Source organism: Musa acuminata, chromosome BXJ3-1, assembly GCF_036884655.1.
Source record: "Musa acuminata AAA Group cultivar baxijiao chromosome BXJ3-1, Cavendish_Baxijiao_AAA, whole genome shotgun sequence".
Taxonomy (NCBI): Eukaryota; Viridiplantae; Streptophyta; class Magnoliopsida; order Zingiberales; family Musaceae; genus Musa; species Musa acuminata.
This window is the reverse complement of record NC_088349.1, coordinates 2,484,236-2,512,020: the sequence shown is the minus strand read 5'-3', so window position 1 is coordinate 2,512,020 and position 27,785 is coordinate 2,484,236. Positions and strand designations below refer to the sequence as shown.

The 27,785-nt window shown below is 36.4% G+C and overlaps 3 protein-coding genes across 5 annotated transcripts; 1 reads left to right on the top strand and 2 right to left on the bottom strand.

Moving 5' to 3' along the window:
• Positions 1-7,092: 7,092 nt before the first annotated feature.
• On the bottom strand, positions 7,093-10,793 carry LOC135628837 (uncharacterized). The gene is made up of 4 exons (XM_065135770.1): positions 10,674-10,793; positions 7,741-7,780; positions 7,570-7,670; positions 7,093-7,493 (listed from the first exon to the last, which is right to left on the bottom strand). Exons 1-4 carry the CDS (start codon positions 10,746-10,748, stop codon positions 7,386-7,388), a joined length of 324 nt encoding a protein of 107 aa, XP_064991842.1. The 5' UTR covers positions 10,749-10,793; the 3' UTR covers positions 7,093-7,385.
• A 1,294-nt stretch (positions 10,794-12,087) lies between these two features.
• LOC103988636 (nascent polypeptide-associated complex subunit alpha-like protein 1) lies at positions 12,088-16,729 on the bottom strand. Its single transcript, XM_009407226.3, has 4 exons — positions 16,574-16,729; positions 15,258-15,336; positions 12,734-12,864; positions 12,088-12,647 (listed from the first exon to the last, which is right to left on the bottom strand). Exons 1-4 carry the CDS (start codon positions 16,631-16,633, stop codon positions 12,315-12,317), a joined length of 603 nt encoding a protein of 200 aa, XP_009405501.1. The 5' UTR covers positions 16,634-16,729; the 3' UTR covers positions 12,088-12,314.
• A 3,176-nt stretch (positions 16,730-19,905) lies between these two features.
• Positions 19,906-26,345, top strand: LOC103988643 (uncharacterized). Of its 3 annotated transcripts, none has more exons than XM_065136814.1 (5): positions 19,906-20,362; positions 22,600-22,709; positions 22,789-23,049; positions 23,866-24,607; positions 25,977-26,345. In XM_065136814.1, the coding sequence occupies exons 1-5, from the start codon at positions 20,119-20,121 to the stop codon at positions 26,048-26,050; spliced, it is 1,431 nt and encodes a 476-aa protein (XP_064992886.1). In that variant the 5' UTR covers positions 19,906-20,118; the 3' UTR covers positions 26,051-26,345. The 3 variants fall into 3 exon arrangements, with proteins under 3 accessions (XP_064992886.1, XP_064992885.1, XP_009405515.2); XM_065136813.1 differs by having other exon boundaries at positions 19,907-20,362; positions 22,789-23,160; positions 25,989-26,345; XM_009407240.3 differs by having other exon boundaries at positions 19,908-20,362; positions 22,789-23,160.
• The last annotated feature ends 1,440 nt before the right edge of the window (positions 26,346-27,785 follow it).

Genomic DNA, 27,785 nt, shown 5'->3' with positions numbered 1-27,785 from the left:
CGATTTCAAAATCATGACAAAGGATGAATAATCAAGTTATGAATGTCAAGACAATTTTTCATCATGAATATTTTATCATTGCATGCATCGTTATCATAGGTTGAAGTATTACATGCATAATTTCATATCATAAATGTTTCATATCATGATGGTATCAATTTTGTCAAATTATATCCTACCATCCATGATCAAAACTTCTCCCCATTTTATCATTGAAAACAAGAAGAAAGTAGGGGGTAGAGCATAAAAGTGTTAAATATTTCAATCATTTCAAGGCATCATAGATCAAGTTATGATTCGTGATTCATCATAAAGCAAGTTAGTTTTCAATCATCACATAAGGCATTTAAGGAATTTTTGAAACATAGGAGAATGATTAATTTAAGCATACAATGTTTCAATCCAATTCAAGTCATGAATATCAATGCTTTCATATTGTGAGTATCAATTCAAGATTATGATTTAGATAAAACTTGTTCAAATCAAATCATTAACTTGAAATTCATAATCAAGTCATTAAAATTAATTTCGAGATTCACAAAATATCATGAAATCATTAATCTCGATCAGATGGGAAAAGCATTTTTTAAGAGATTCTTTTTCATCTAATCATGCCTTAGTCTTTATATGCCAAATTAAGATAAGCATGAAGGTTCAAGACAAAAGGCAAAGAAATCTTGTTATTTCTATATTATGAAATATATGATATCAAGGCTCATGATTCATTTGAAAAGATATAGTACAAAGAGCAACTTGAAACATTATTATCAAGATCACATTTTAAAATATTCCAAGTTTTAAGATATTAATATGACACTTTATTGAATTCTAAGAAATCAAAAGACAAGTTGCATTTCATTTGAAGAACTCCTTTTTGATAAGCATAATGAACGATCTTGATTTATAACGAGCTTCATGTTATAATTATCAAGATCATGATTTTAATAATTATTCTCTTTAGCAATGAATCACAAAAGCACTTTATTTTTGCATAAGAAATCTCATTGTATTATGATTTATAAATTTTTTTTCTGCACATGAATCATAGGAGATATGTATGTGAAACATATCTTTGCAAGCAAAAATACTATCATTCATATTTCAAGATGGAATTTATAAGCAGGAATCATTTCATCAAATCTATTTTAGAAAATTATTTTTCATAAGTGTATGAGTAAATCCGATTGTTAGGATACCACTTGTTAAGTGAATCCGAAAATGAAATTAACACTTTCATATATTCAGACATGATTTTTGCTATAGATTTTGAATTTAAATCATGAAGATCAAATAAACTCATGATCATGAATAACTTAAAATCTCATGCATAAAATTGTTAATCATTGTATCATAACCATTTAATATTATTATGCATTACTTTAAATCAAACGTGATTTCATTCAACAATGTTAATCAAACATGATACACATTATTACTTCTTAACCATGATTTCATATTTTCAATTAAAATAATTTTGTTTGTTTATCATAAAATATGTAATATTATCATTTTCGAAATTACTAGCATGATCATAATTTTGTAATTTTTTTTTTAACATGTAATTTTCAAGAAAATTAATTCTAAACTAAAAAAGAAAACTACATCATGAAAGCATCAAGTAATTTCAAAATAAATTAGGGGGATTTCGATTACCTCATCATTGTAGGCTGTTAAGGCGTAGTTTGCCGCCTTGCTTTTGTTGAGTTTCTCTTCTTCGGAGGAGCTCGATTCATCCCAATTTTTGTTCTTCTTCTTGCGTTTAAAGCAAGTAGTTCGATTCTTTTTGCTTTTTAATTTTAGTTTCATTTGTAGTTTAAGTTCACCATCACTTGAGCTTATGCTCGAGTGGTCTTCAAATGTTCTATGTCCCAAATCCTTCCTGTTCATTGGAAGGTTGTTTTGTTCATCATTGTCCTCATCACTTGAGTCATCGCTCAAGTGGCATTCATTTGTCCAGAGTTCCAAATCCTTCCTATTCTTTGGAAGGTAATTGTGTTCAACATGTTCATCATGTGCATTGTGCACCATTTCATATGTCATCAATGAACCAATTAGTTCTTCAAGTGGTAAGTTGTTTAGGTTTTTTGCTTCTTGTATTGCAGTTACTTTTGAATCCCAAGTTTTAGAAAGTGAGCGCAAAACTTTGTTAACGAGTTCAAAATCCGAAAAGCTTTTACCAAGTGATTTTAAACCATTGCCGACATCCGTAAAACGGGTGTACATGTCAACAACGGTTTCGCTTGGTTTCATATGAAAAAGCTCGAAATCATGTAGTAAAATATTAACTTTCGAGTCTTTGACTCTACTAGTTCTCTCGTGCGTGATTTCAAGAGTGCGCCAAATATCGAAAGCCGTTTCGCACAAAGAAACCCGATTGAACTCATTTTTGTCCAAAGCGCAAAATAAGGCATTCATAGCCTTTGCGTTTAAAGAAAAATACTTCTTCTCTAAATCCGACCATTCGTTCATCGATTTAGAGGGAAGTTGAAAACCGTTTTCAACGATATTCCATAAATCCATATTTAGAGAAATCAAGAAAACTCTCATTCGAGTTTTCCAATAAGTGTAGTCCAATCCGTTAAAGAACGGTGGACAAAAGATCGAAAAGCCCTCTTGAAGAGCCATTTCTCTCGGGTGTAAATCCGAAATGAGAAATACCCCGCTCTGATACCAATTGTTAGGATCGAGAGCACTAAGAGGGGGGGGTGAATTAGTGCAGCGGAAATTTTACAGCGATTAAAAACCAAAAGCTGCGTTCGTTCAATAAAAAAAAAACTATTATGATGCAAAAGCTAATTCTCAGTTTGTATCTAAGTGCAGTTTGCGTCTAAGCGCAGATTGCGTCTAAGCGCAGTTTGCGTCTAAACACAGTTTGCGTCTAAGCGCAGTTTGCGTCTAAACATAGTTTGCGTCTAAGCGCAGTTTTACGTCTAAGCGCAGTTTACGTCTAAACTCAGATTTACGTCTAAACGCAGTTTTACGTCTAAACTCAGATTTACGTCTAAACGCTGTTTTACGTCTAGACGCAGATTTACGTCTAAACTTTGAAACTCGTTTGTATACTCGCAGAAAGCAGTATGCAGTTGAAATCAAGACGTAAACGTGAACTGAGAACTGATGATTGTGAGAGGAAAGCCGATTTACGTCTAAATGCAGTTTTACGTCTAAATGTTGAAACTCGTTCGTAAAATTGTAGAGGACAGTTTGCAGTTATCAATAGGATCAAAATGTAAGTGTAAACTGCAAAGAAACTCTTTCGTAAAAGCACCGAAGACAGTTCTGCAGAATCAAACGTAAACGTAAACTGTAATGTACGAAAATACGAATTTACGTCTGAATGCAGATTCGGAAGAACAGCACTTAGAACTTGTTCGTGAAAGCGCAGAGAGCAGTAGTAATGGAGGAGGTTTGCAGTAATGATAAAGTGCTCAAAAATAAACGCAAACCAGAGATTTAGAGTGGTTCGGTCAGCCTTGACCTACTCCACTTTTGGCTTCCTCCACCGACGAGGTTGCCGACGTCAACTAGGGGCCTTCCTTCAATGGGCGAAGGCCAAACTGCCCTTTTACAGTTTCTCTCCTTTTAACAGGCTCAGGAGACAACCTTTACAGACCTTTCTCTCCTCACTTTACAACTGAAAACTTGAAGAACAGAAGGAGGAGACTTAAAGGCTTTACAACACTTTTGAGCTCTTAGAATCACAGAAAAGATCAAGATTTCGGTGTGGGTCTGTTTCTTTTCAGTGCTGAATGGGTGGGGTATTTATAGGCCCCAACCCAATTCAAATTTCGAGCTCAAAACGATCAAATCCCGAAATTCCGGGATCAGGCGGTTGCACCTCTTGACTGGAGAGGTGGCACCGCCTGGCAGAGCTCGAAGTCTGAGCTCAGGCGGTTGCACCTCTCGACTGGAGAGGTGGCACCGCCTGGCAGAGCTCGAAGACTGAGCTCAGACGGTTGCACCTTCTCTGTCAGGGGTGGTTGCACCTTCCTGCCAGAGCTCGAAGACCGAGCTCAGGCGGTGCATCTCCTGACCAGAGAAGTTTCTCTTCTCTGCCAGAGGTGATCGCCCCTTTCTGCCAGAGGTGGTTGCACCTCTCTGCCAGAGCTCGAAGACTGAGCTTAGGCTGTGCTTCTCCTGGCCAGAGAGGTCGTACTTCTCTTCCAGAGCTCGAAGACTGAGCTCGGTGATTGCATCACCAGGCAGAGCTCGAAACTTGAGCTCAGGCGGTGCTACCGCTTGATAGAGGAGGTTGCACCGCCCAGTCTCGCTTGGAGACTGAGCCCTGGGCGGTTGCACCGCCTGGCTGGAGCGGTTGCACCTCCCAGTCTCGCTGGGAGACTTAGCCTGGGCGGTGGCACCTCCCTGCCTGGGCGGTTGCACCTCCCACAGCTTCTTGGGTTCGAATGGGTTGAACCATTCGACCCAACTTGAGTTCTTCAGGGGCCCAATTGCCCCAGGATTAAGCTAATGGGATCACCTCCCATTTCTAACTTAATCACCGTGCTAACTACGATTAAATCTAAGACAATTTCTGCAGCTTTGCTTCGGTACGTCAATTGCTTTTTCCGGCGAGTTTCCGGCGAACTTCCGTCGATCATCCGATGAACCCTCGGTGATGCTTCTGCGAACTTCCGGCAAACTCCTGGACTTTGCGACGATCCACTTGGCGAGTTCCGACGAGCTTCGCTTGGCAAGCTTCTGGACTTCTCGGATCTGTTCCCGCAGAACCTCCGACGATCGTCCGTACTTCCGTCGAACTCTCGAACTCCCAACGTGATCATGAACTTGACTCCGGCGCAACTCCTGCTGCTTGTCTATCTTTCATCGTAGTTAATCCTGCACACTTAAAACAAAACTTCGATCGAGACAATTAATCCTAAGCAATTAACCAAGTTGTCCGGCATGTCATTGGTCCCTCGACGCTTCGTCTGATTCTTCGGCGCATCGTCCTCTCCTGCGGCCTATTGCCCAATCGGCCAGTTGACTCCGCAACTCCGATATCCTTGGCACAATACCCGCTCTACTTGGCCCGATGCCCGAGTCCACGGCCCGAAGCCTTCTGTCGATACGTCGACCGATCCACCGGCCCGACGTCCAATCTTCTGACATGTTCCCCCGGCACAACATGATTTTCCTGCTTTAATTGTCTCATCCTGATCAAAGCATCCTGCGTCACTCAAAACGCAGATTAAATCATAAACATATATCAAGTAGTTTCATCATCAAAATACGAGATTCAACACACTGCTCTGCTTCCTCTTCCTCCTCCTATGTCACTCTACATTTGTATTGGCGTCAGAGGAGGAAGAGGAGGCAAAATAGTGATTCCCAATGCGAAAAATAACCATAATGCAATGATCCACTATTTCATCGGCGTCTCGCTCATCGTATCATTGCGGCCATCTTTTTAATATTCTCCCTAACCACCACAACGCATGAGGTGAGTGGGAAGGAAGATGAGGGTTGTTGTCTCTCCCGCCATCAAATATGTACTTTTCAAGCCTCTATTTAGTGTGTCAATCCTCGTCATATGATCGGATACCCTTCAGTTACGAGTGGAGTTGATTCGGAAGTAACTCGACCACCATGTTGTTGTGGCCATGGCATACGCATCATTTTGCACACTAGCTAAAGCTTGAAAGCCCAAAGCAAGTGTTTCTCTTTGTTGGGCTCACCGTAACCTCTCCCTCCTTCTCACCATCGACCACCCATTCCTCGAATCTGTCGCGCCACTGAACGAAGTGACTGTTCGAGGATTTGAGTGTGCACGTTGACACAAACACCTCACCTACCTCCTCTTCCAACTCACTCGTCGTCGTCGACAATGCAAATGCCTCACCTACCTTATCTTCCTCCTTCGACATCGACACAGATGCAAAGTGACGTCGAAGGAGGAAGAGGAGGTAGAGCGATGTAGCATCGACACAGATGCCTCACCACTATGTGTCCTCCTCCTCCTCATTATCAATATTCAGATCGGCATCAGTAAGGCCGACCACCACATCATTATCGTTGACCACCACTACAGCAATCAACTACGGTGCTCCCGTTCATCACCACAATTGAATTTACCTTTCTGTATATCATCTTCGTGTCATTTATACATGTATTGTCGCGTGTTTTATTTTTCATCGATAAAATCAATAATATTACAATAAATAAAATTAAATATTTTATTTTCATAATTATAAGAATTTGAATGTAAAATTTTAAATATAGAAACGAGATCGGAGGTCTTCCCTTCGGCCTTTCTCCGGTGCTGCTTTTACGTACACGGTTATTATGATGTTCAACATGAATGGTAGTTCAACATGAACTATTTGACATATCTAAACTGTCAACGAAACAGTATGCTTCAGGGTAATCTAGCAAATTGGATGAGTGTCCAGTCTAATACCCATACAAGTAAATAAAATTCTGAACCATCGATCTCGTTATTTTAGTGCTCAACTTGACAAAACAGAACTATTAAATTAGAGCTGCACTAAAAGATTAAAATAAGATGTTGGTCACCAATGAGATAAATATCAAAACCTGTAGAATTTTATATAAATGTTGGCCCAATTACAAAGCAATTAAATGAACTTGCTTAACTAAATCCAGGGAAACTTGTCAGCAAAATGACTCCTAGATTATCAACAAATATCAGCTAATCGCTAAAATGAAAATTTCCAATAAGTTAAATTTAAAAATCATAGTGATCTTAAAAGATGATTGGCAGCAGGAATTAAAGTTGCACATGTCAAAAGTAAAAACATCCACAAGTTTCAACATAATTACTGAAGACCTGAAAACCTTTGTACAAATTATTATAATAAAGATCCATAATCAGAACAATATTTGACTCAATCAACTATATTAACTTGCTTAACTGAAGTAAAAAGTTACTTAAAAAAAATTTCTCAAAAGCTTCAAACAAGTATCAGCTCACAGTTACTATGATCGCCAAGGTTGCCATACAAGTATACATATAGTCCCCTACTATTTCACTTTCAATTCAGAAAATGAGCTCTATTTATGTGTGACAGAAGCTATGCTAGATATGTAGAACGTGCATAACAAAATATTATATATAAAGCAGCACAAATCTATCAGCACTATATCTGCCACAGCTTTCATAACCATTCAGGGAACGGACAGATGATTTATGTGTTGGTACCCCAGTCTGCGGCAAAATATAAAAATGCCTAATTTTCCATCTATTATGTCTGTATAGGACTCCACACATTGATTTGCTACATGCAAATCAAGAGTTATCACAACCATTAACTAAAGGGAGATTGTAATACATTTGATAACCAGAAACTGAGGTACCGAGCAAAAATAACAATATGACCCAATCGCCACATAAATATAGCAAGAGTACAGTTGAAACTACACACTTAAGCTGCCAATTTGGAATCAGCCTCCTTCAATGCCCGAGCAAGATGAGTAATCCGGTACTGAAGTTTCAGGTTCTCTGCTGCAAGCTTCTGAATTTCCTTGGAAGCCTACAAGTCAATGACAAGTAAATTTACTTAAAATGTACCATATGTAACAAGAAGAAATTTTGAAAATGATATCAACCTTATCTCTCTCGCTCATTAGCTCAGCCTGTGCAGACTCTAGCTTTGACTGAAAGTCCTTTACGATGGATGATATTTCCTTATTTCCGGTATCAGACTCACCTGAAAAAAAGTTAGCAATTATCATTTAAGCACCATCTGAACTTGGGTCCTATCAACAACTGGAGCTTACCTTTCTTAGCAAGCAATGCCTCCAGCTGTGTTAAACGATCCTGTAGTTTCAACACAATAGAGGTTGCTTAAAGACGGCAAGACAAGAACGCTTTATACTAAATTATATTTGCGCACACTATCCAAAATAACAGTTTAAGTAACAGAGCATTTTACTATTATAAGGGCTTGTATATAAAGCCAAAGATTTTTGTGACAAGCCTCACAGCAAGATACACTAGTATTCATCAATACAACTTTAGCTAAAAAAGGTTATTGATAAATAATAAAAAAGTACATAAGCCTGTAAACATGGATTGCCACTTAATTGAACTTTCATCATTCTAAAGAATTGGAAAGGAAGTTGTCCTCCATATTAGTATGTGACAGATAAGCAAAATGAAAGTTCACAATTTGAGCTCTGATTTAGTCAATCCTATAATCCTGAGAAACATTTCAATATAATGATGACAACCACAATAAGGAGGGGCAACATAAAGAAAACGTCATCCTAGAATCAGCTGTTTGGTTGATGATATATTTGTCCAAAGATAAAACCTCCAAATTAGAGATCAGCTTCATCTCTGTTTCCAATCAATCAAATTAACCTAGCATTTCAACTTTCTAATGTAAAAATATTATCTGTTTTACGGAATAAGTCCTAACAATAATTAAGTTGACTGTAGAAGAATTCAGTCATCATGCATTTGTAGGTGCAAGTACAAACAATAGCTCAGTTTATATAGCATGTGATAATAGCATTAGTGTATTCATCATCTTTAGTCATAGTATGAATTAAATAAATTGTTTAAGTTGCTAAATACAAAATACAAGATTTCAATATTGCTAAGTCATTCAATGCATTTATCCAAAAACAGAATGGTGATAGAGGACCTAAAACCTATGAAATTGTAGAGCTTTTAGTCTTGTCATTTGAGCTTTTCTTGAAAGGATCCTAGAAAAGAATATCTTGTATGGACATTTTTGTTTCCAGTTAATTGATATCTATAAAAACTAAACATTTTTAGGATTAGACCCCAAATATCAACCCAATTCAGATACAAAATATGGATTACAGGAGTATCATGAATTGAGACATGGAACTCAATTGTTGTTACAAAAGGGTCAAATCATCGTAGGAGCTATGATCCTAACCATTTCACCTATTCTTCATCACTAAGATTCACTCAATCACATTATCAAGCAGTTCTCTCATGCAAGCTACATTACAAATTATGAACAGGCTTTCTCATATGTGCATATGGTCATGGCAGAAGACTTTCAATTTGAGGTAAAGAAATTATACATACATACACATACACATACACATATATACATATATATATATATACATATATACATATATATATATATATACATATATACATATATATATATATATATATATATCATTTCCTGTTTGACAATTGGAGGATCGAGGATGCCAGAACTAGAATAGAGGGGAAGATCACAATAGCTAATTTGATTATGAGTGGCCATTGGTTTTTTCCATCAGCAATGAACCTCAATGTGGGTAGCCTCTTGGATAAAGTACAAACTTAACACATAAACCAGATGGAAAAAAAATTGATCTGGATTTCTAATATTCAAAAAAATTGAGCAAATTCTGGTAGAAAGAAAACACTGAGAACAATGGTGAAATTCAAGACACATTCCTCCTTTGGTTAGTTTTTAACAGCAAATTGAAAACTCATCCAAATGATGGAATGGGTTTTCTGCAACATTCAGAACATTTCTTGGGTGCTATCAATGGGAATTATTAATACCATTATCTTTCAACTGTACCTATTCTAAGAAAATTTGGGGGAAATTTCTGCAGTTTAGTGACATTCAAAGCCAGGTTATAATTTTTGGAACAAAAGTTTGTGTTTTCGAACCAATGTTAAATGCAACTCAAGAGTTCATACAGAGTTAAGCTGCAGTTGTGTATCAAATGGAATGGATGCTCATGTATTTACAAGCAAATACTATCATAGTTAGGCCCATAGTCAATGCTGTTAGATTGAGGTCCACAAGGTGACTAAATTCTGCTAATTCTCAGGAAGAGTGGGATTTTATGAAGCAATGAAGCTTAACAAGGGGTAAGCTTTGTCTGTTACATGGGAATCATAAGAGCTAGCAACTGAATGTGCATAGTGCAAATTCCCTCACTTGATGCCCCTAGGTATACTTGGTGAGATTTGATGATCTTTGATTCAATAAAAGGTAATTGATGGCAGTTATGTTGTTCTTGTTGGTAAGAAATAAGATTCTACAAAATTACCAAAAATATAGTAATTTCTTTTCCTAATGGCCACTACAAAATGGATGTGCATTCATAAACTTGGAGATAAATAACATAGTAACTTGTAGGATATATGTATCATGCAATCAAGCAATCTTTCTTGATGCCCCTACATAAAATTGGTGAGATCTGATGATCTATGATCTTCTAAAAGGTAGTATCAGGCAGTTATGTTGTTCTTGGTAAGAAATACAATTCTACAATCTTACCAAAAAATAGTAGTTTCATTTCCTAATGGCGACTACAAAATGGATGTGCATTCATAAACTAAAACATAAATAACATATTAGCTTGTAGGACATATGTATTACGTAATAAGTGTTCCGTCAACATCATAATTCGCACTGGAGGCGTCCAAAGACAAGAAATCATCGTAACCGGATAAGGCAGATCCATCACCTCTCAATCATAGTTTACGTTCCGCACATTTTACCTATCAACAAGCGGCCATGCCTTCGACTACAATAAACTGATCAAAACCTTCCGTTTGAGAAGTCAAGGATGGATCTAGATTTCAACCAAGAAAGTAGAACTCGATATCTAAGATAGATAGGCACATTCCAAGAATAACCTAAACAAAGATTGGCAGAGAAAAAGCAACACTAACAAAAGACTCTAACGGTTGAAGCTTACGACAGCGGGGCAAATACCTCGGCTTCGGAAGCCCTCTGATAGAAGGGCTTGAGGACCTCTTCCAGATTTGAGGATTTCTCGGCCTTCGCCATCGCCCTTCTTTTTCTTTCCTTTCGATAGCCGATCCTTGTCGTCTGTTCCTTGGGAAAGTTATATCTCAGTACCACGTGCAATGCACGTGCAGTTAATAAATTGCGTCCCTTTTTTTTTTTTTTTGCAAAATTGAATATATATATATATATATATATATAAAGTCCCAGTGGTATTTATATATTTTCATCCAAATTTAAATTTACAATATATATATATACTTATAAAGGTAAAAATATCTTAGATTAAAATCAAAACTAACAACTTTTCACAAATATTAGGATCATAAGGTGTCAAATAATTTATAAAATAAGTATTTAAAATATTTTTTAATTCAATCATAACCTTCAAAATTATCAAGTAATATGAGGGTGCAAACAATTCATGAAAAAAAGAGACCATTTTAGATAATTATTTTTAATAAAATGTAATCGTGATTAGTACGAGTTAACTCGGGTTTATCGGATGAAATTTCATGGGAGTGGTATATGAAATATTTAAATATTTTGAAGAATTATATGCCAAATCTAATATTTAGTGGAATATATATGTATATATGCAATATAAATTTTGGAAAGGAAGATATGTTGAACTCCTGTTTTCAGTTTCCTTTATGGCCCAGTTTTTTGTGCTATTTGCAAAAATCTTCACATATAGTGTGTGATTAGTAGTAGTATATAAAGTAAAAAGATTTTCCAATTCATTTATAGTACATTCAAACAGTAAAATAATTTCTACTGAATTTATAGAACATTGTCTAGCTACCTGTTTCAGCCTATAAAACCATTTATGTAGTTTACACATCAAAACTTTTGATTGATCAATACAAATCTCTATTACTGATGGACTATTTTCACATAATAATACACTCATGAGAAAATACAGATATTCTTATAAAGTGCATGTTGATATCACTGGTTTACTGATACAAATCTCTCAAATCTTAAATTCCTCACAAGAACATTCTTCTAATGTTATTTACTGGTTTATCTTATAAAGTACAAACACGAATTCTTACAATACAATAATTAGTTAACTGCATGTCTTATCGATACGTATATCAACATATAATATGATAGGGTATGCTGATGGATTGATATATACCACTCATATTAATCTTTTGTTGGCCTGATATACCGCTTATACAGAGCATTACAACTCGAATCTTGATCATTAGTACAAAATGCTCTAGTGATGTAGCATAACATAGTCAACAAATCTTCTTGGTTAGCAGCCAAGATAAATGCTACACCGACAATATGTGACAAAGGATGTGATAGTGAAGATTAAATGGTAGTCTTGCTAGGGAAAACCGCAAGACCAACAAGAATCAAGAGCACATGAAACAACCTCCAGCTGATACCAGTTTTAGACATTCACGTTCATGAAAGCACATCACATTGAAGCATTCCTCAAATAATAGAGAACCACCAGGCTGAAGCACAGAGGGTTTTTACTACTAATACAACACTAGGAGTGGAAAAATCTATAGATATAATTCAGCTGTTGTATCCTCAACAAGGCAGGAAAAACAAACAGTGGAAAGCAAACAGCTTAATTCTCGAGCTTTAATTAGTAAGCTCCATTATTGCAGTAACTATGTCACCTTCTGCAGCTTTGAGTGCCTTAACAGCCTTAGACCTTGAAACCCCAGCCTGGGTCATGACCAGTTCAATGTCCTTTGGTTCAACACCAGTCTCATCGACTTCTTCATCATCCTGAACCATTGCAGAAGTCTCGGGCTTTGAGATGACATGGCTCAGATCAGGTGCCTTGAACTGTTCTGCGGCCTGAGTCTGGAGTTGTGAGCTCAGGTCCTCAATCTTTGCCTCTCCAAATATAACATAAGAGTCTGAGGTTGGACTTTTGAATACATCTGGCTTCGATATCACAAATAAAATCTGAAATGCCACAACAGGAACAAATGCATTTACAATATGCTGCATCAATAATGCAAATAGCAACAACAAAGCCCCTCAAAACTTACATTTTTGCTCTTTTTCACCGTGACACGAGTAACACCAGGAATTGGCTTCATTCCAAGCTTCAGCATGGCTTTACGGCTCTTTTTTTCACTTCTGCTTTGCTTTGATCTCCCAGTGGCATCATCTGCTTGTCCTGCAAATAGTGACAATCAAAAGTTAATTTCCGGAAACAGCAGAATAAAGGGCAATCAAATAAAACATTAAGTAAAATTGTCTGGATATAAGAAAAAACATGCCTACATACCTAAAAAGAGATTCAGGATAATTTTCAGTAAATTATTTTAAAATCAGAAATAAGACTATCTCCCCATCAATCACCAACTTTATTAAAGTGCATGAGTTTTATTTGTGCATTAATGCATCACAGTGTTCAGATTTCTACCGTATCGGCTTAATTTCAATTGTTTTCTTTTAATTGTCTTGTGAGATAAAAAGCAAAGAGAGAAAAAGGAAGGAGAGGTGGCACTTAAGAAGCGCAGACAAACATGACACAAACACAACAACACGTCATTTTTAATGATATTTGATTAACATGAGTTTTATAGTGTATATATATAATTAATATTCCATAACCTTGTATAGTGTCTCCGCTACACTTACTAATGTAGCTTATTAACAAAATAAATCCAATTTCCATAACCATTGTTGGAGCTTATTAACGTTGTAGTCATGATGCTGCTATCTCCATGTAACTAATGAACATCTAATTTGCAGGTTGGACTTAAACCAATTAGATTTTTTGTAACGAAGAAGAATACTGCAAGATATGGTTGGTCCCTACAAAAAAACAACTACTAGAAAAATATGTTAACAATTTAACTACTAAAAAGATAAATTAATTTACCTACTAGAATAATCAGCAGTAAAAAAACCCAGATTAGCAGTAAAAAACTTGGTTTAAAAAAACCCAGATTTAAAAAACCACCGATCAAAAACCCATAATAAAAAACTAAAAAAATAAAATAGGTAAATTAGTTTACCCTCGTTGAATGCCGAACGCCACTGAGGAAGATGCTTTGCCGAACATCGGTGAAGTCACCGAGGGCCCGAGAGTGCGCGACGACCACCGAGTTGCAGGTAGGTCACTCAGGGTCTCAGCACGAAGGGTCTGATAGCAGACGACAGTGCAATTGCTGCAGAGGGGTGCTCGGGGCAAAGGGAGCGTGGCAGAGTGTGACGATAATGGGGGGCTCACGGCAAAGGGCTCGACCAGTGCGACAGCGCACGACGACCAAGAGAGGGGCTCGAGGCGAAGGGCTCGAGAGCGCAGCAATGTGCGACAACAGATAGGGGGACTCGGGGCAAAGGACAAAGGCTTCCTGGTGAGGAAGAAGGATTCCAAAGGTTTCACAACGCCTCCCCGTGGTGAGGAATCTCAATTTCATGACACCTTAACAGTCTGCTCAGGATGAGAAAGCCCGAGTCTGACACACCGTGTGGTATCCAATATAATTAAAAAAAACACGACTGGACACGTGTCCGACATGTATTCGACTGTGTCGATGATGAACCAGTGTCCAACGAGCACGCCATTCAATCCAACGTGTCAGTGCTTCATAGAGTGGCACACCAATCTGATGCTGCTTCCAGACCTCACAAGCACACCTCCCCATTGTTGCTTCCCAAACCTCTTCAACACCACCTCGATGTCACTGCATCTCTAATTTCTACACAATACCACCATCGAACCTTGGAACCTTCTCGTTGCATAACCTAGAAGATCCCCTCTTTACTCCTGTCAGCTCTGATATTTCTCGACCACTCTATCATCCAACCGTGTTTCAATTGTTGTTATTATAGTGGATCACAACCACAATACATAATTGTTTTCTATGCAAGGATATCTTCCAGCCTCTAACACAAGGCTTCATTCCTCTGAGCTGTCATTTTGAAGCTTCAATACTTTCCCATTAAGCCACAACAATGACAACACCCAAGGGCTTGCAGCCTTTGACCCTAACTAGTTGTCTAAAATTAACTAATACAAGTATGAAAGTAGCCACTAATCTATCATGCCCGAAAAGTAGATCAGTGTGGTAATTGCATGAAGCTCATATAATTTGTTATCATAAATCAATTAAGCCAGAAGTTGTTTTGAGTGTGGAAAAAAGTGATACACTACTGTTAAGTTTTACACTATAGTTTATTACTATCTTCTAGATGTTACCTTTTTACAAGGATATTCTGAATGATCTTAGGTTGTTTTACTTCAATATAACTGGATTGAGATAAAACTACAAGAAGATAGTTCACCACACGCTAGAATCCATCTTATTAGTTTCTTTTTGAAAAGTAATGGTGCAAACAGTTCTATAATCAGTTAGAAGTTAGAACCTTTGTAATTCTTTGGAGAGAGAAAAATAATCACTGTATAGTAGTATAACTTTTAAAATTTCAAACGAGTGATATATTGGTTAAGCATTCAGGTCAATTCAGACTCATGACTAAGTCATGTTTTTGAATTGCAGATCCAGAAATTTATTGAAAGTAGATAAAAAAACCTAAACAAATATATCATAGACTTACCTTCAGCATCATCATCCTTGTCATCATCATCCTCATCATCAACATCGTCCTCATCATCCTCGACTACAGGTTCATCTAGCTGCAAACAGAAGCATGAAAAAAAAAGATTTTATGGGAAAACAAAGTGATGAGGATATGTAAATTTCATTCCTGAAGATGCAAAAGAAATGAAGGGTAATCAAAGATTATAAGGAAGAAGTTGTGATCACAATACAGAGAAAGAAAATATGTTATTTTTGGTGCCATGGTAAGAAGCAACTATAGAATCTAGATAAGGGCACTACTGTTATTCTGGTTAAATCCCAGCAAGATTTGGAGAAAAGCAATCTGGTTATTAATGTGGAAAAGAGAATATGAATAAGTAAGCTGAGAGAATAAGAGGTGCCGAGCAAGGGTAGATGCCCAAGAGAAAGACAGCGAGAGTAGCCTCAACGGTCTAGAGAAATAAAATATAACCCTTCTTATTACAATCAGATTCCACTATCAACCAGTATTTAGTACATAAGAGCAATCTTATTATCACTCTGATATTCTATCCAAACAAAACCTGTAATTAAAATTTTCAATAAGCCGATACTAGTCCAAAATTCATTGAATCTAGGGATGGTGGTTTGACTTAAAAGTATTCAACTTGAATTGGGCCATCTATAATCGGATACAAATTTCCCGACCCGTATCCAACTTGTTCAGTTTCAAGTTGGATAAAGCTTCAAATTAGACATCAACATGTTGTTTAGGATCAAAAAACCCCACAAAGAACTATTTTCAGTGCCAACAGGAAGGCACCAAGTCACCATGTCATGCAAAACAGTAAGTACTCACATAACTATCCCCTCAAGCATAATGTCACAACTTCATGAATAAGCCAACGGAGTTTTACCTCCCCCAAACAAAAGAAACGAACTTCTCAATTCTAATTATTCATGACTGCCAAAAAGCACCAAACCCAGTTAGAATATTTGTAAAAAAATAAACATCTCTGTTGTTCATACAAGTACAAACAAACTCCATTGATGCAACTTCCAATTGAAGGCGTTTAACCTTTTATTACAACTTTCCTGATCCATCACTCTACCCAGTAAAAAACCGAAACTAACAATAATCCATCGTATGCCTTGATATAATCTTATCGTGTTATAGGAGAGACAGGTTTCGGAAGAAGAGTTCCAAAAACAGCAGCTGGTAAAGTATTACACGTAAAGTCCACGCATTTAAGGTCGGCATGAATCACCAAAGCAAAGTGATTACAGTTTCAAATATCTCTAACTACAACCTCGAGAACGAAAAAATAAACAGCGTAGATCGAACCAAATTACATCGATCTTCTGCTGCTCAAGATGTGCGGCAAGGAGTTCCTCTTGCGTTTGGGCAGTCATAGTAACGTTGATCGGATAGCAGTCGAAGACGGCGCCCACGATAAGCCCTAACGAGACACCCAATGATATCGCAAGAGAGAGGGGTATGCCGAGGCCTTAAATAGTTCCTTTGTTAGGCCAACTAAATTGCCCGCTGTTCAATTAAATAAGCCTGTGAAGGCCCAAGGCCCATTTAAGCCCTTGATTCACTAAATATATTATTTAAATTATAAGAATTATAATTTTTAATGTTTTTAATTTTTAAAAATATATTTAAGTTTTTCTCAAATATATACAATTTTAAGTAAATTTAAAAAAAAAATCCTAATATTGAAAAAGTTTCAATTTGTGTCCGTTTTTTAAAGATTCTTATTTTCTAAAATGATAATATTATGTTTGCTTCTACCTCATCAACCATTATTGCATTCATGTATTACCACCTATTATCCTCATCTTTCTTTTTTTCCTCTATTGCCCATCATCGAAAGTTGATGAGCATAAGATCGGGGCTACATACCACGAGTAAGGGCAAAAGTGCATGATACACTGTCAACGACGGTATAGGAGGGTGAGATACAATGAAAAGAGTTATTGTTTGATCCATATTAGAGGGTGGTGAAAAGCATGATGTAGATTATGATAGAGTGAATGAGAGAGCGGACAAGGCGATCAAATCCACTAATGAGGCAATATCCAATGAAGAGAGCATGAAAACTCGAGAGCAAGCTCGAAAGATGGACTCACACCACGATTGCATCACGCATGAGGGCAGCATCGCCTCTCCCATTAGGGTTCGACAAAAGGTTTTACGCAATATATGTGATCGATAGAGGAAGGGTAAGATAGGGGGGTGACGAAGGTGATGACGATGGAGGAAAGGTGAAACATGGGTAGAGGGTGGCGGCCACGAGCAATGGGTGAGACGGGGGCGGGGGAGGGGGGGGGGGTGACGAAGGCGAAGGACGAAGACGATGATGCGATGGATGTAGAGATTAAATTAATTTTTAATAAAAAATTGGTTATGTGAGAATTTTTGGAAATGGAACACTATGTTGGAATTTCTAAAAACTATGGATTTTTTTAATAATTTGCTCTTAAATTTTTTGCTCCATAAATATGATACATTGTTATCTTTCCCTGTTCTGAATGGTAAGGCTATTTGGCTTCACATCTTAAAGTCTCTTTTGCCTACATTTGATACCAAATTACACACCGTTATATGTAATCATTTATATTTTAATTTTTATTATAATGTTTTTTAGCTTCTAATAATTTTCCAAAATCAGAAAGGCTTAATATCTTTGACATTTCAGTTTGACAAAAGCATTCGCTTTCCAAGCATAGCGAGAAAAATAATTCAGAGTTAGTACATGCTTACTAACTTTGTTTCTTTTGATGAATCCAATGCATTCCATGATGAAGGTAGGAATATAATTGTTGTAAATGGTATCATATTTATTGATCTCTTCATCTGATCTTAGGTTAACTTCAGTTTTGTTTAGAGGTCACTTGTAATTATAAGTTACAGTTTCTTATGCAGTTAATGTCAGAAAATTTTGGAGACATTGAATGATGAGTTGAAGAGCTAAAAAAATTGAGAATGAAAACAATGCTGTTATAGCCTCAGCATTTTAATTATGAAAAAAAATAATTTGTAATTATATTTAATGTAATGATTTTTTATTAAAAGAAAATTCCAAATGTAAGAATTTACTTTATTGATGCCTATTATCCTTGGTCATTTAAAAGTGATTGTAGCATCATCACTTTAATTATAAAAGAAAATTTTGTAATTGACAAATATTTGATGAGAGGCTATTTTTCACATATAAATTCAGAACTAAAAAAATTAAGTTCTAGATTTTTATTGTCACACTATATTTATCTCAGGAGCCAATGTGAGAAAAATATAATTATAAATGTGACTATATATATATATATGTGTATATGTATATATATATATGCTAACGATGATAGAAGTCGAAGCAATAGACATCGAATGTAATAAAAAGGGAAATGAGACAATCATGATGAGGCGAAAGCAATAAGAACAAGATGGTAAGGAAGTACAAAATTCAAGAACATATCGTCTTGGAGTTCCTTCTCTCTCAACGTACTGTTCCTATTGCTCATCAACTTCCACTCATCCCATCCTGTTCTTACTAAAAATTATAGCAAAACTATTTTTTATTTACTCATTTTACTTCGACTTCTCAATCGTCGGAGGTTTTTATCATTTTCCTAATTTTAATTACTGAATCCGATCATTATTGATCGAAATAATTTATCGAGTATTTCGATAGCGATAAAAGATATATATATATATATATTCATTCTCAAATAATCATGACATTACAGTATATATTATACTAGTCGAGAAGTAGATAGAGATAACTCGATCTGATTACGATGTTAAATCGTAAGTAGCTCATATGTAAAATCACCTCTACGTTTCGAATCGAAAGAGAGATTGTCGATGACAAAAACTTCCATCTAAAGTTCTTGGATGGTCAATATTCCCCTTTTATCACATGGAACATCAAATAAAGCAATAAATGAAAGCATAATTTTAGGTTAAATGATCATCATGTTCACTTTCCCTTCTTTTTACTCGTTGGATCACCATAGATAGCATCAGGTCGCTTGCTTATGACGTGAAAAGTATGCATCGTTGGGTAGCAGTTCAATGCTGTTTCTAAGGGATGCAAGCAACGCACAAAAGCTTAGAGACACGCCATGCCTTCGTCCCCGTTTCCGCTGCCCCATCAATTCCGCCACCGACCGCCACACCCGACGCACTTCGCTTGACGACGATGGCATTACCGTGATTATGCACTACATTCTGCCCCATTGTTTATCTCCTCCTTGAATGCAAAGGAGGGACCAAAATTTGCACAAACACCTCTCGAAATTCTTAATTTCCGTATACGTGCTTGCAGGATCTAATTGCAATAAAGCCTTCTTACTAAATTCCAGAATTTATGATGTATTTTCCATTGTTTTTTGGATTATTGATTGATGATCACATCTACAATTTTTTTATCAGAAATTAAAATATTAATACATTGCACATATTTTTATTTTTATAGATATAGATAGCACGATGCAGGGCATGCATGGTAAAAATAGAAGGATTAGGGGGGTGAACGCAAAAATCCCTATTTTAGTATCTTTTGTGCAAAGTAAAGTTTATAATATATAAATGATAATATAATAATGAATAAAGTAATTAAATAGTATAAATAAAAAGAAAAGGGTTAAAACTGCAAGCACAGTAAAGCGCACCACTGACCTCCAGTTTAAGTTTCCCTTTGTCTCACCTTCCATTATCTTTCCTCTCCTCCCCCTTCTCACTCCCTCTCTTCTTCGCCTTCTTCGAACCCTAAGCGTTCAAACCCTACCCTTCGCCGAGTTCTTGATTTCTCATCGGCCTTCGCGGCAATGGGGGCATTGCAGGAGGTGCGCGGGGGAGGAGAAGCGGACTGAGGAGATCTGGTGGGTGTGCCATGGGGAAATCCGAGGACGAGCAGCCGACGCCTTCGCATCAGGCGGCCCTTCAGGAGGCAGCCGCGGAGAATGCCGGCGCCCGGTGCCCGAGCTGCCGCTTGATCGGGCGAATCGCGAGGCCGCGCTGCGTCGCGTCGCTCATACTCAGCCTCGCCCTGCTGCTGTCGGTGGTATTCTGGTTGCCTCCGTTTGTGAGGCGGTACGAGGGCTCCGGGCGCCCCGATAAGGACCCGCGATTCACAGGTGAGGTTTCGGAGTGTCGAAATTTTGGATATTTGGGATGTTGTTTGGAGTCCTTACGCCGTCGGGCTGCATTAGGGGAGTTTCGTTTGACCTCGTTGAGCTGTGTAAATTATCGTTGTGTTTTGGTGGATGCCTACATTTTGTCGGCTTGTGGTTTTTCCATAATGTGATGTTGCATTTGTTAGATTTATTTCTTGAAATTGTTACTCGTAATGGTTAATGTAATGCCTTATATTATGTTAGGAAACTAATGGTTGTTTTAATTACCTGCTTGCAATTATCGTGCTGAGAGTTATCTATGTTATAAATGACATCAATAAGCTTTAAGAACTTGTCATCAACAACTCGTTATACTTTATTTTGTTTCACTTTGCAATATTGGACGTCCTGCTGTTTCTTTATTAGATAGTTTTCCCTATTTTAGTGTTTATATTTAGTTCGTCACATTCAGTTTGTGCTGGGTCCTGCTTGAGATCTGATACCTTTATTAATGTCTCACAGCGATTCTTATGCCCGAGAGCTCTTGATCATGACCGATTTAAGTACTCTTGATTCAGAAGTAAAGTCACAGAAGAATACATATTTTTGTCATAAATGTGACATCGATTTCACTATCAGTTTCCTTTTTATGCAGAAGCAGCAATCACTTCAACATTTGTATCTGATGATGCATTTTGCACTTATGTTTTAAGAGCATCAACAGAGCCTTGATTTTAGGCATAAGAGAGTAACTTTTTATTGTCTGCACAAGGAAAGTTACTATTTTACTCTGATTTGACAGCCTGCAAAGAAGAAAATAAAAACGTAATCTTAGCTTATATGGTTTTGTATCATGTACTATTTCTGTATTTCATGCTACTAATATAGACTTGCTCTGGAATTATTTATCATACACCTAGTAGCTTTGTATATGTTGTAGTTTAAATTTTACTGGTATCTCATATCAACTTTGGGATTTTTTGGATAGACAAAAGAGGCAGTTAAGCAGAACAAGTAATTATGTATGATGAATGATCACCTTATTACTCACCTACTGAGTTATGCCATAAATTTTTAAGGAAAACAAAATTCATTATGCTAGTCATTGGATGGTTTTCTTGTTGATCAGAACAATACTTGCTAGGTGAGTAAACAAGTTTTGGATGGATTGATGAAAATCAAAGTTAAGAAATCAGGAGATCTTTTTGTGGCACCAAATTCACCTTGTGGGATGTATCAATTTCTTTATTTTCTGTCATGCACATTACATCCTGCAACTCTTATTTCTTTGTGAGAATTTTTTCTTTTAGTTATGTTCACTAGCATGGTTGTAAGTGTTGGGTTCTAAGGAATCTGTTTATGCTTCATTATGTTGACTACAAATTTATGTGCTCTTGATGGTTCTATATTGATCAATGTTGATGGATATCAAAGTCATTGTCAAGCAACATAATGCATTTTCTAGTTCCTTTGTCCTATAAATTTTGTGAAACATACTCTTGCCTTCCTTACTTAGATAAGCTATATAATGGTTACATGAATATATTTCTAGGCATTCTGCATTTGAGACCTCACATACAACAGATGCCAATGTAGAGTATATTAGCATCTTGTTTGTTAGTGTATATGCTCTATTCTCTGTTGAACACATTCAGCATATTAGGTTTTTGTATTCTTCTGTACCCAGTATATCTTTTGCATTTTTGATAGATTTGACTTTTAAAATATGCTAATGCTTTTGTTATCTTGGTGATTTCTTTTCCACTTCCGGGCAACAATGTGACAATTATTTTATAGGAAAACTTGAAATTATTTTGGAGAACTTTATTTTGTCACTATTACTTTTTCTCTGTCTGCTGATCAAATGCTATAATTACCAAGACATGCTACATGGATTCTTGATGTAAAATGATTGAATTATGTAGGTCATCAAACATATTCATTGCCTTGAACTCAACTCAACTAGAGTTGACGCCCTTCTAATTTTGTGATTGGTTCTATGTACAGCAACAAATTTGAGGTTACAGGGCCTCTTCTCTGCCTTGGTTCCACCATGGATAACATTATTTAGTGTAATTTCCAATTTTTTCTAGCCAGGATTTGTTCGATAAGTATCATGTCAGTATTTTGTCAAACCTCTTAATTGGAGACAGCAGATACAAACACCATCATTTGGTTTTAGTACTAGTTATTCTTTTTCATTGTTTATCAATTTGGTTAACTTAGATTGTTTTGACTGACTGAGTAAGTTCTGCCAGCTGATATTGTTGCGAGCTTCAAATTGCAAAAGCCAGTTGCTTTGCTAAGTTCCAATATTGGAAAACTTCAAGTTGACATTTTTGAAGAAATTGGTGTTCCTGATTCCTCGGTACTCTTTCTTCAACTCTATATATTTTATGTTTATGTTAGTGTAAACATGATCTTATCTATTGCTTTAACTTAATCAGGTAGCTATAATCTATCTGGAACCTTTGAGTGGATTGAACTGGACAAATGTGGTTTTCGGTGTTTGGCCTTATCCAAAGAGTTCAACTCTATCATCGACTGGGCTAAGCATTCTCCGGGCCTCTTTTATGTCCTTGGTTATACGGCAGTCATCTCTTCACTTGACTTCATCCTTGTTCGGAAACTCATCATTCTTTGAGGTGCTTAAGTTTCCTGGAGGGATCACCATAATACCTTTTCAAAAAGCTTTTCTTTTGCAAAAGGTGCAAATGCTTTTTAATTTCACTTTAAACTTTCCTATCTATCAAGTTCAAGATAGAATCGATGAACTGGAGGACCAGATGAAGGCTGGATTACTACTCAATTTGAATGAGGTTTGACCATAATGTTGCTTAAGATATACTTCTGCTTCTAATTTTAAGCTTTTCTTTTTCTGCATGATGTTTGTTACAATATATTATTGGTACCAGGCCAGCTTCCTGTAAAATTATGTTAAAGGTCCTGTAGCATGCATGACTTGAATTAACAGCCTAGGGCCCTTTTATAGATATATTATATAGGAGCTTGGCTCTAATTCTTGTATACAAAGTTATTGTAGTTTTAATTATTTACCACTTCAAGCACTTGTCTGCAGTTAATCTAGTTGGGTCTTTTTTTTCCCATATCATGGTCGCTACATAGATGTGCTTCTGAGGTGAGCACTGGCTTGGAAAAAAGTGATCCACTGGAAGTCTTTCTAGAAAATATAGTATGACATTCTAGGTAAGGATAGTTGTGCATTTCTTAAAAAGAAAAAAAAGCTGCCTTGGGTCAATACGACAGAGCAGCTGTGCCCATGCCTGTCAAGTGTGACGCATTTGCCAACAGGTAGCATGTGCGATGCTCGTTTCTTACTGGTGCAGGGTGTTTTTACTTGCATAGCATGATACTGTAGTTCCTGAGGCAAAAATAATCTTTGATGGATTATATGACAATTTTGGTGTATAAGCTGCAAGTTATAATTACAATTCTCTTAAGTGACTTGCTTCACAAACTATTGTTTTTCTTTCAGATACCAATTTTCTTTTTTCTCGTTGCAGAATCTCTATATTAAATTGACAAATATGAATGGCTCCACGGTTGCTCCTCCAACAATTGTTCAAACCTCCATTGTACTTGCAGTTGGCAATCGGCAGCCATCTTTGCCGAGGTGGAAGGAGTTGGCTCAAACGATTCGAAATTCTTCTGCAGGAAACCTCGGTCTAAATCACACCTTATTTGGTAGAGTAAAGCAAATACGCTTGTCCTCTTTTGCTCAGCATTCCTTTAATAGTGGAGGCGATACTGCTTCACCAAGTCCAGCTCCTCAACCAAAACCAGACCATCATCCTCATCATCGGCACCACTCCCATCATCACTATAAGCATCATTTTCCTATGCACCATGCTCCTGGTCCTGCTTCTGATACTCATGATCATCGAGCTTCAGCTCCTTCTGGTTGCCGATATGGATTTTCAAGCAGGCCAAAAAACATAGGTTATGTAACTCCTGCTGCTGCACCTGCTGATGCTCCGAAGCTTTCTGCTGCTGCACCAGCAGCAGTTAAGGGGCATTCGACTAGGCCTGTGAGTTCTCCACATCATTTTGGTGCACCATTGAATGCTCCACAGCATTTACATGCTCCTCGGGCTCATGAAGAATCACCAGTTCCAGCTCCAAACATCAAATCGGCGTCTCCTTTGCCTGCTGTTTCTTTTACTCATCAGCAACCTCCTAGTGAGAACATAACAGATACCAAGCCTCCTGATGGGACGTCATCAATTTCACCTTCACCATATACATGTGAGTTCTTATCTACTATTGTTATTTTAGCATAAGATTGAAATTTTAACAGTAACTTTAACAAAGCATAAAAAAACTAAGAATTAGCAAAGGGGATGACACAAAATGTTAAGATCTTGTTGCAAGCAAACCTCAAATACTTCTATGATGTGATTTCAGGTAATGATCATAATACCTAATGGTTCTTACGTAACTGACTGAAAATGTATTAATAATTATTACTAAGATATTGTTGCAATGTATTTACAAATAATTTGATGATGTGATTCCATGATATAATCAGAGCTTATGGAAATGGCTTTTTTTCTTAATCGTGATCTTGTAGTTCCTCTGCCTTGTTTCTTTTTTTAGAATATTGAACTTTATATCATTGTGGTTGTGGAAGTCACAAGTTAAGCCTCACAACTTATTTCTGCATCAAGTTGGGTGTCATGATATGTTGTGTTATCCTTTAAGTTTCCCAATATGCTTTTCTTTAACCTTCATGCATATGATGTTGATCATTATATATCTCTTTGCATAGCTCAACATTAATTCTACACAGCTTTGATGCCTGTCAAAACAGCTGCCTTTATCATCCCAAAACTAGGGCTGTTGAAAATGTTTTTCACTCGTTGGATGTGTTAATTAAATGAGAAGACTGAAGTAACAAATGCAGACTGTCTCTGAATTAATGAATGGTTAAGCAATTTTGGAAATAAGCAAGGTCATTAGTTATCCATTATAGACGTATGGGACCAGTTGTTATTGGCGAATGATTAGTTTTTTATGTTAAACAAATTCATAGATTATTTCTCATCAGGTTGACCTTGTAGTTTAAATTGTTACCAGAGCTGGTAAATACGTTTTTTGCAGGGTAGAGGCTACGGTTTATATTTACTGTTAGTCTTGTCACTTCTATAGGCCTTCCTTTGCTTTGAATTTTATCCCATTGTATGTTTCTCTCTACATTCTCCAACAGATTTAACTATGTATTTCTGCTATTACAGTTAGCAATTTAACATGAGTCAACTGTTTTGATCAGCTTGGAACAGTTCCTTTGGGCACCTTCTTTCAAGGAGTGGCTGGGTATCTGGCAAGGAATTTGCCAATTCTTCTTAAGCTATGATAGTACAATGATCATGCATTGTTGCATTATCTCTTCATGCTTGTTCTGTTTCCTAGCATATCTTTCCCATCATGAAAATTATTAATAGAACACAAATCAACTTAATTGTCAAGCGCATTATAGTATAAAGCGCATTCTAGTATAATGATTATACTATATATGAAGCATCAGAAGATTTGCTACCATTCAACTCTTTGCTTTACATAACAAGTTTTGTTTACTGTATATTCTTGCCACGACATCATTTTCGTTCATATGCAGCTTCTGCTTCAGGCAGATGTTTCGTCCATTTGGTTTTTGCACTACTTCCGTACGCGTTACTGAGTCTGCGGTGAAGAAAGAAAGCTTTTGTTTCTCTGGAATCTGATAACTCTATCTATTAGAAGCCGGACAAAGTACATGGTGTCTTAAAAGAGAGTAGAAGTTTGCAGGGAGGGTGCAGAAAACTTGTGCACCATGTAATCTGGAGGTAACTTTGATGAATGTATATATGGATAAATGCAGTCGGCAAATGTCTTTTTTCCGGTCAAAGCCACAGAGGTGGCAGGCCACTGTTAGATATGTTGTCAAGCTGCAATGTACTGTTCCCATGGAAATTTAAGAAATGTAATAATTTCCTGTTTGCTTCGATATGATCGAATGATTTTTTTTTTCTTTCTGTTTTTGTGTGACTTAGAGACAGCTTGCATGAACTCCGAGCTGAACTTCGTATCTCATTTTAACTATTTAATTTAATTTAGAAGAAAAGTTTGATATCTTTGACCCTGCTCATTTCACCTTCAGTGGGTTTGTTAACCCTAGTTATCATGCAAATTTTATAAGGTAGCATGACACAAAGAAGAATATTGTTAGTTAAAATAATATGTGATTGATATCTGTGATATAACTAATATCCTTCTTTTTTTTACAATATTGTTTGTTTATCTTATGGATGATAGAAATTCAACTTTATACAGATAAAATTACATATATCGATTATCCTTAGATTCCATTCTAGTGAAAGACTGGTATATTTGGTTTGGCCTTCACTCGTTTGCCCTAATTCTCGTCTTTTTCTTTGCAAACTTATAAGCTATGGAAGCTTTGATCGATGGTTGTCGATCTTGACATGACTTTAATTTACATATCGACTAAAGCTCCATTATCGACTTATCGATCTTGACATGATGGTTATCGATGCATAATTTATAAATTTTTTAATAGAGTTAGAAAATGCCTCATAATATTTCTTGGATGCTTAAATTAAAATTGATTAGATGTTGTTGTTAGAATATCCCTTTTAATAATACTCAAGTCTAACGATTAGGAAGTGTTAGAGTAAGCTCAATCGGTCCCTCCGAATTTCAAATTATAATTAATTAGATATTGAGAACACTAATATTTTATATGTGATGGACAACATTAATATCCCCTTTTAAGAAAGATCTATCGTATCAGATTTGATTGAGCAAATATCTTTAGTGGAATTTGATACCATGGCAAGTTTGGTTGATTTGGAGTTCATCATCTTGATATGATAGGTGAATATTCACCATATCACCATGTCTGTAGTAATCACAACTTAATTAATCATTTATCAGAAATATAAATTCATTTTCTTTGAAGTTCTTCATTCCCAAAAAGTGTCCGTACATTTTTATGTGTAAGCTTCAAACTTTTAGAGGTCAGTATGAACTCACTCGATTAATCGAATGAATAAATAAAGAATAGAAGTTCACATAAAGATTGGCTACGCAATAAATATGTGTTCATATCTTATCCAATGCATTTAATGTCATGAAAACTTGTGCTGTATTCCCCATCTCCGTATCCCAACTTTTGTATGGAGAAGATGAACTTTAAGATCATACGTGAACAGTTGAAACCACAATCAATCAACGGGTAAAGATGAACTTTATGATCGTATGTACAAGTTTTCATATTTTGACCAGGATATATTTTAAATTTAATTTAGAATACCAAATAAAAATAAGATATTATCATGTAGCCGACTTTGAGACATTATAACTTGTTATTGTTGTACCTGTTTGCTCTGTAAATAAATCTCTCCAAGTTTAGCTTTTTTTTTTG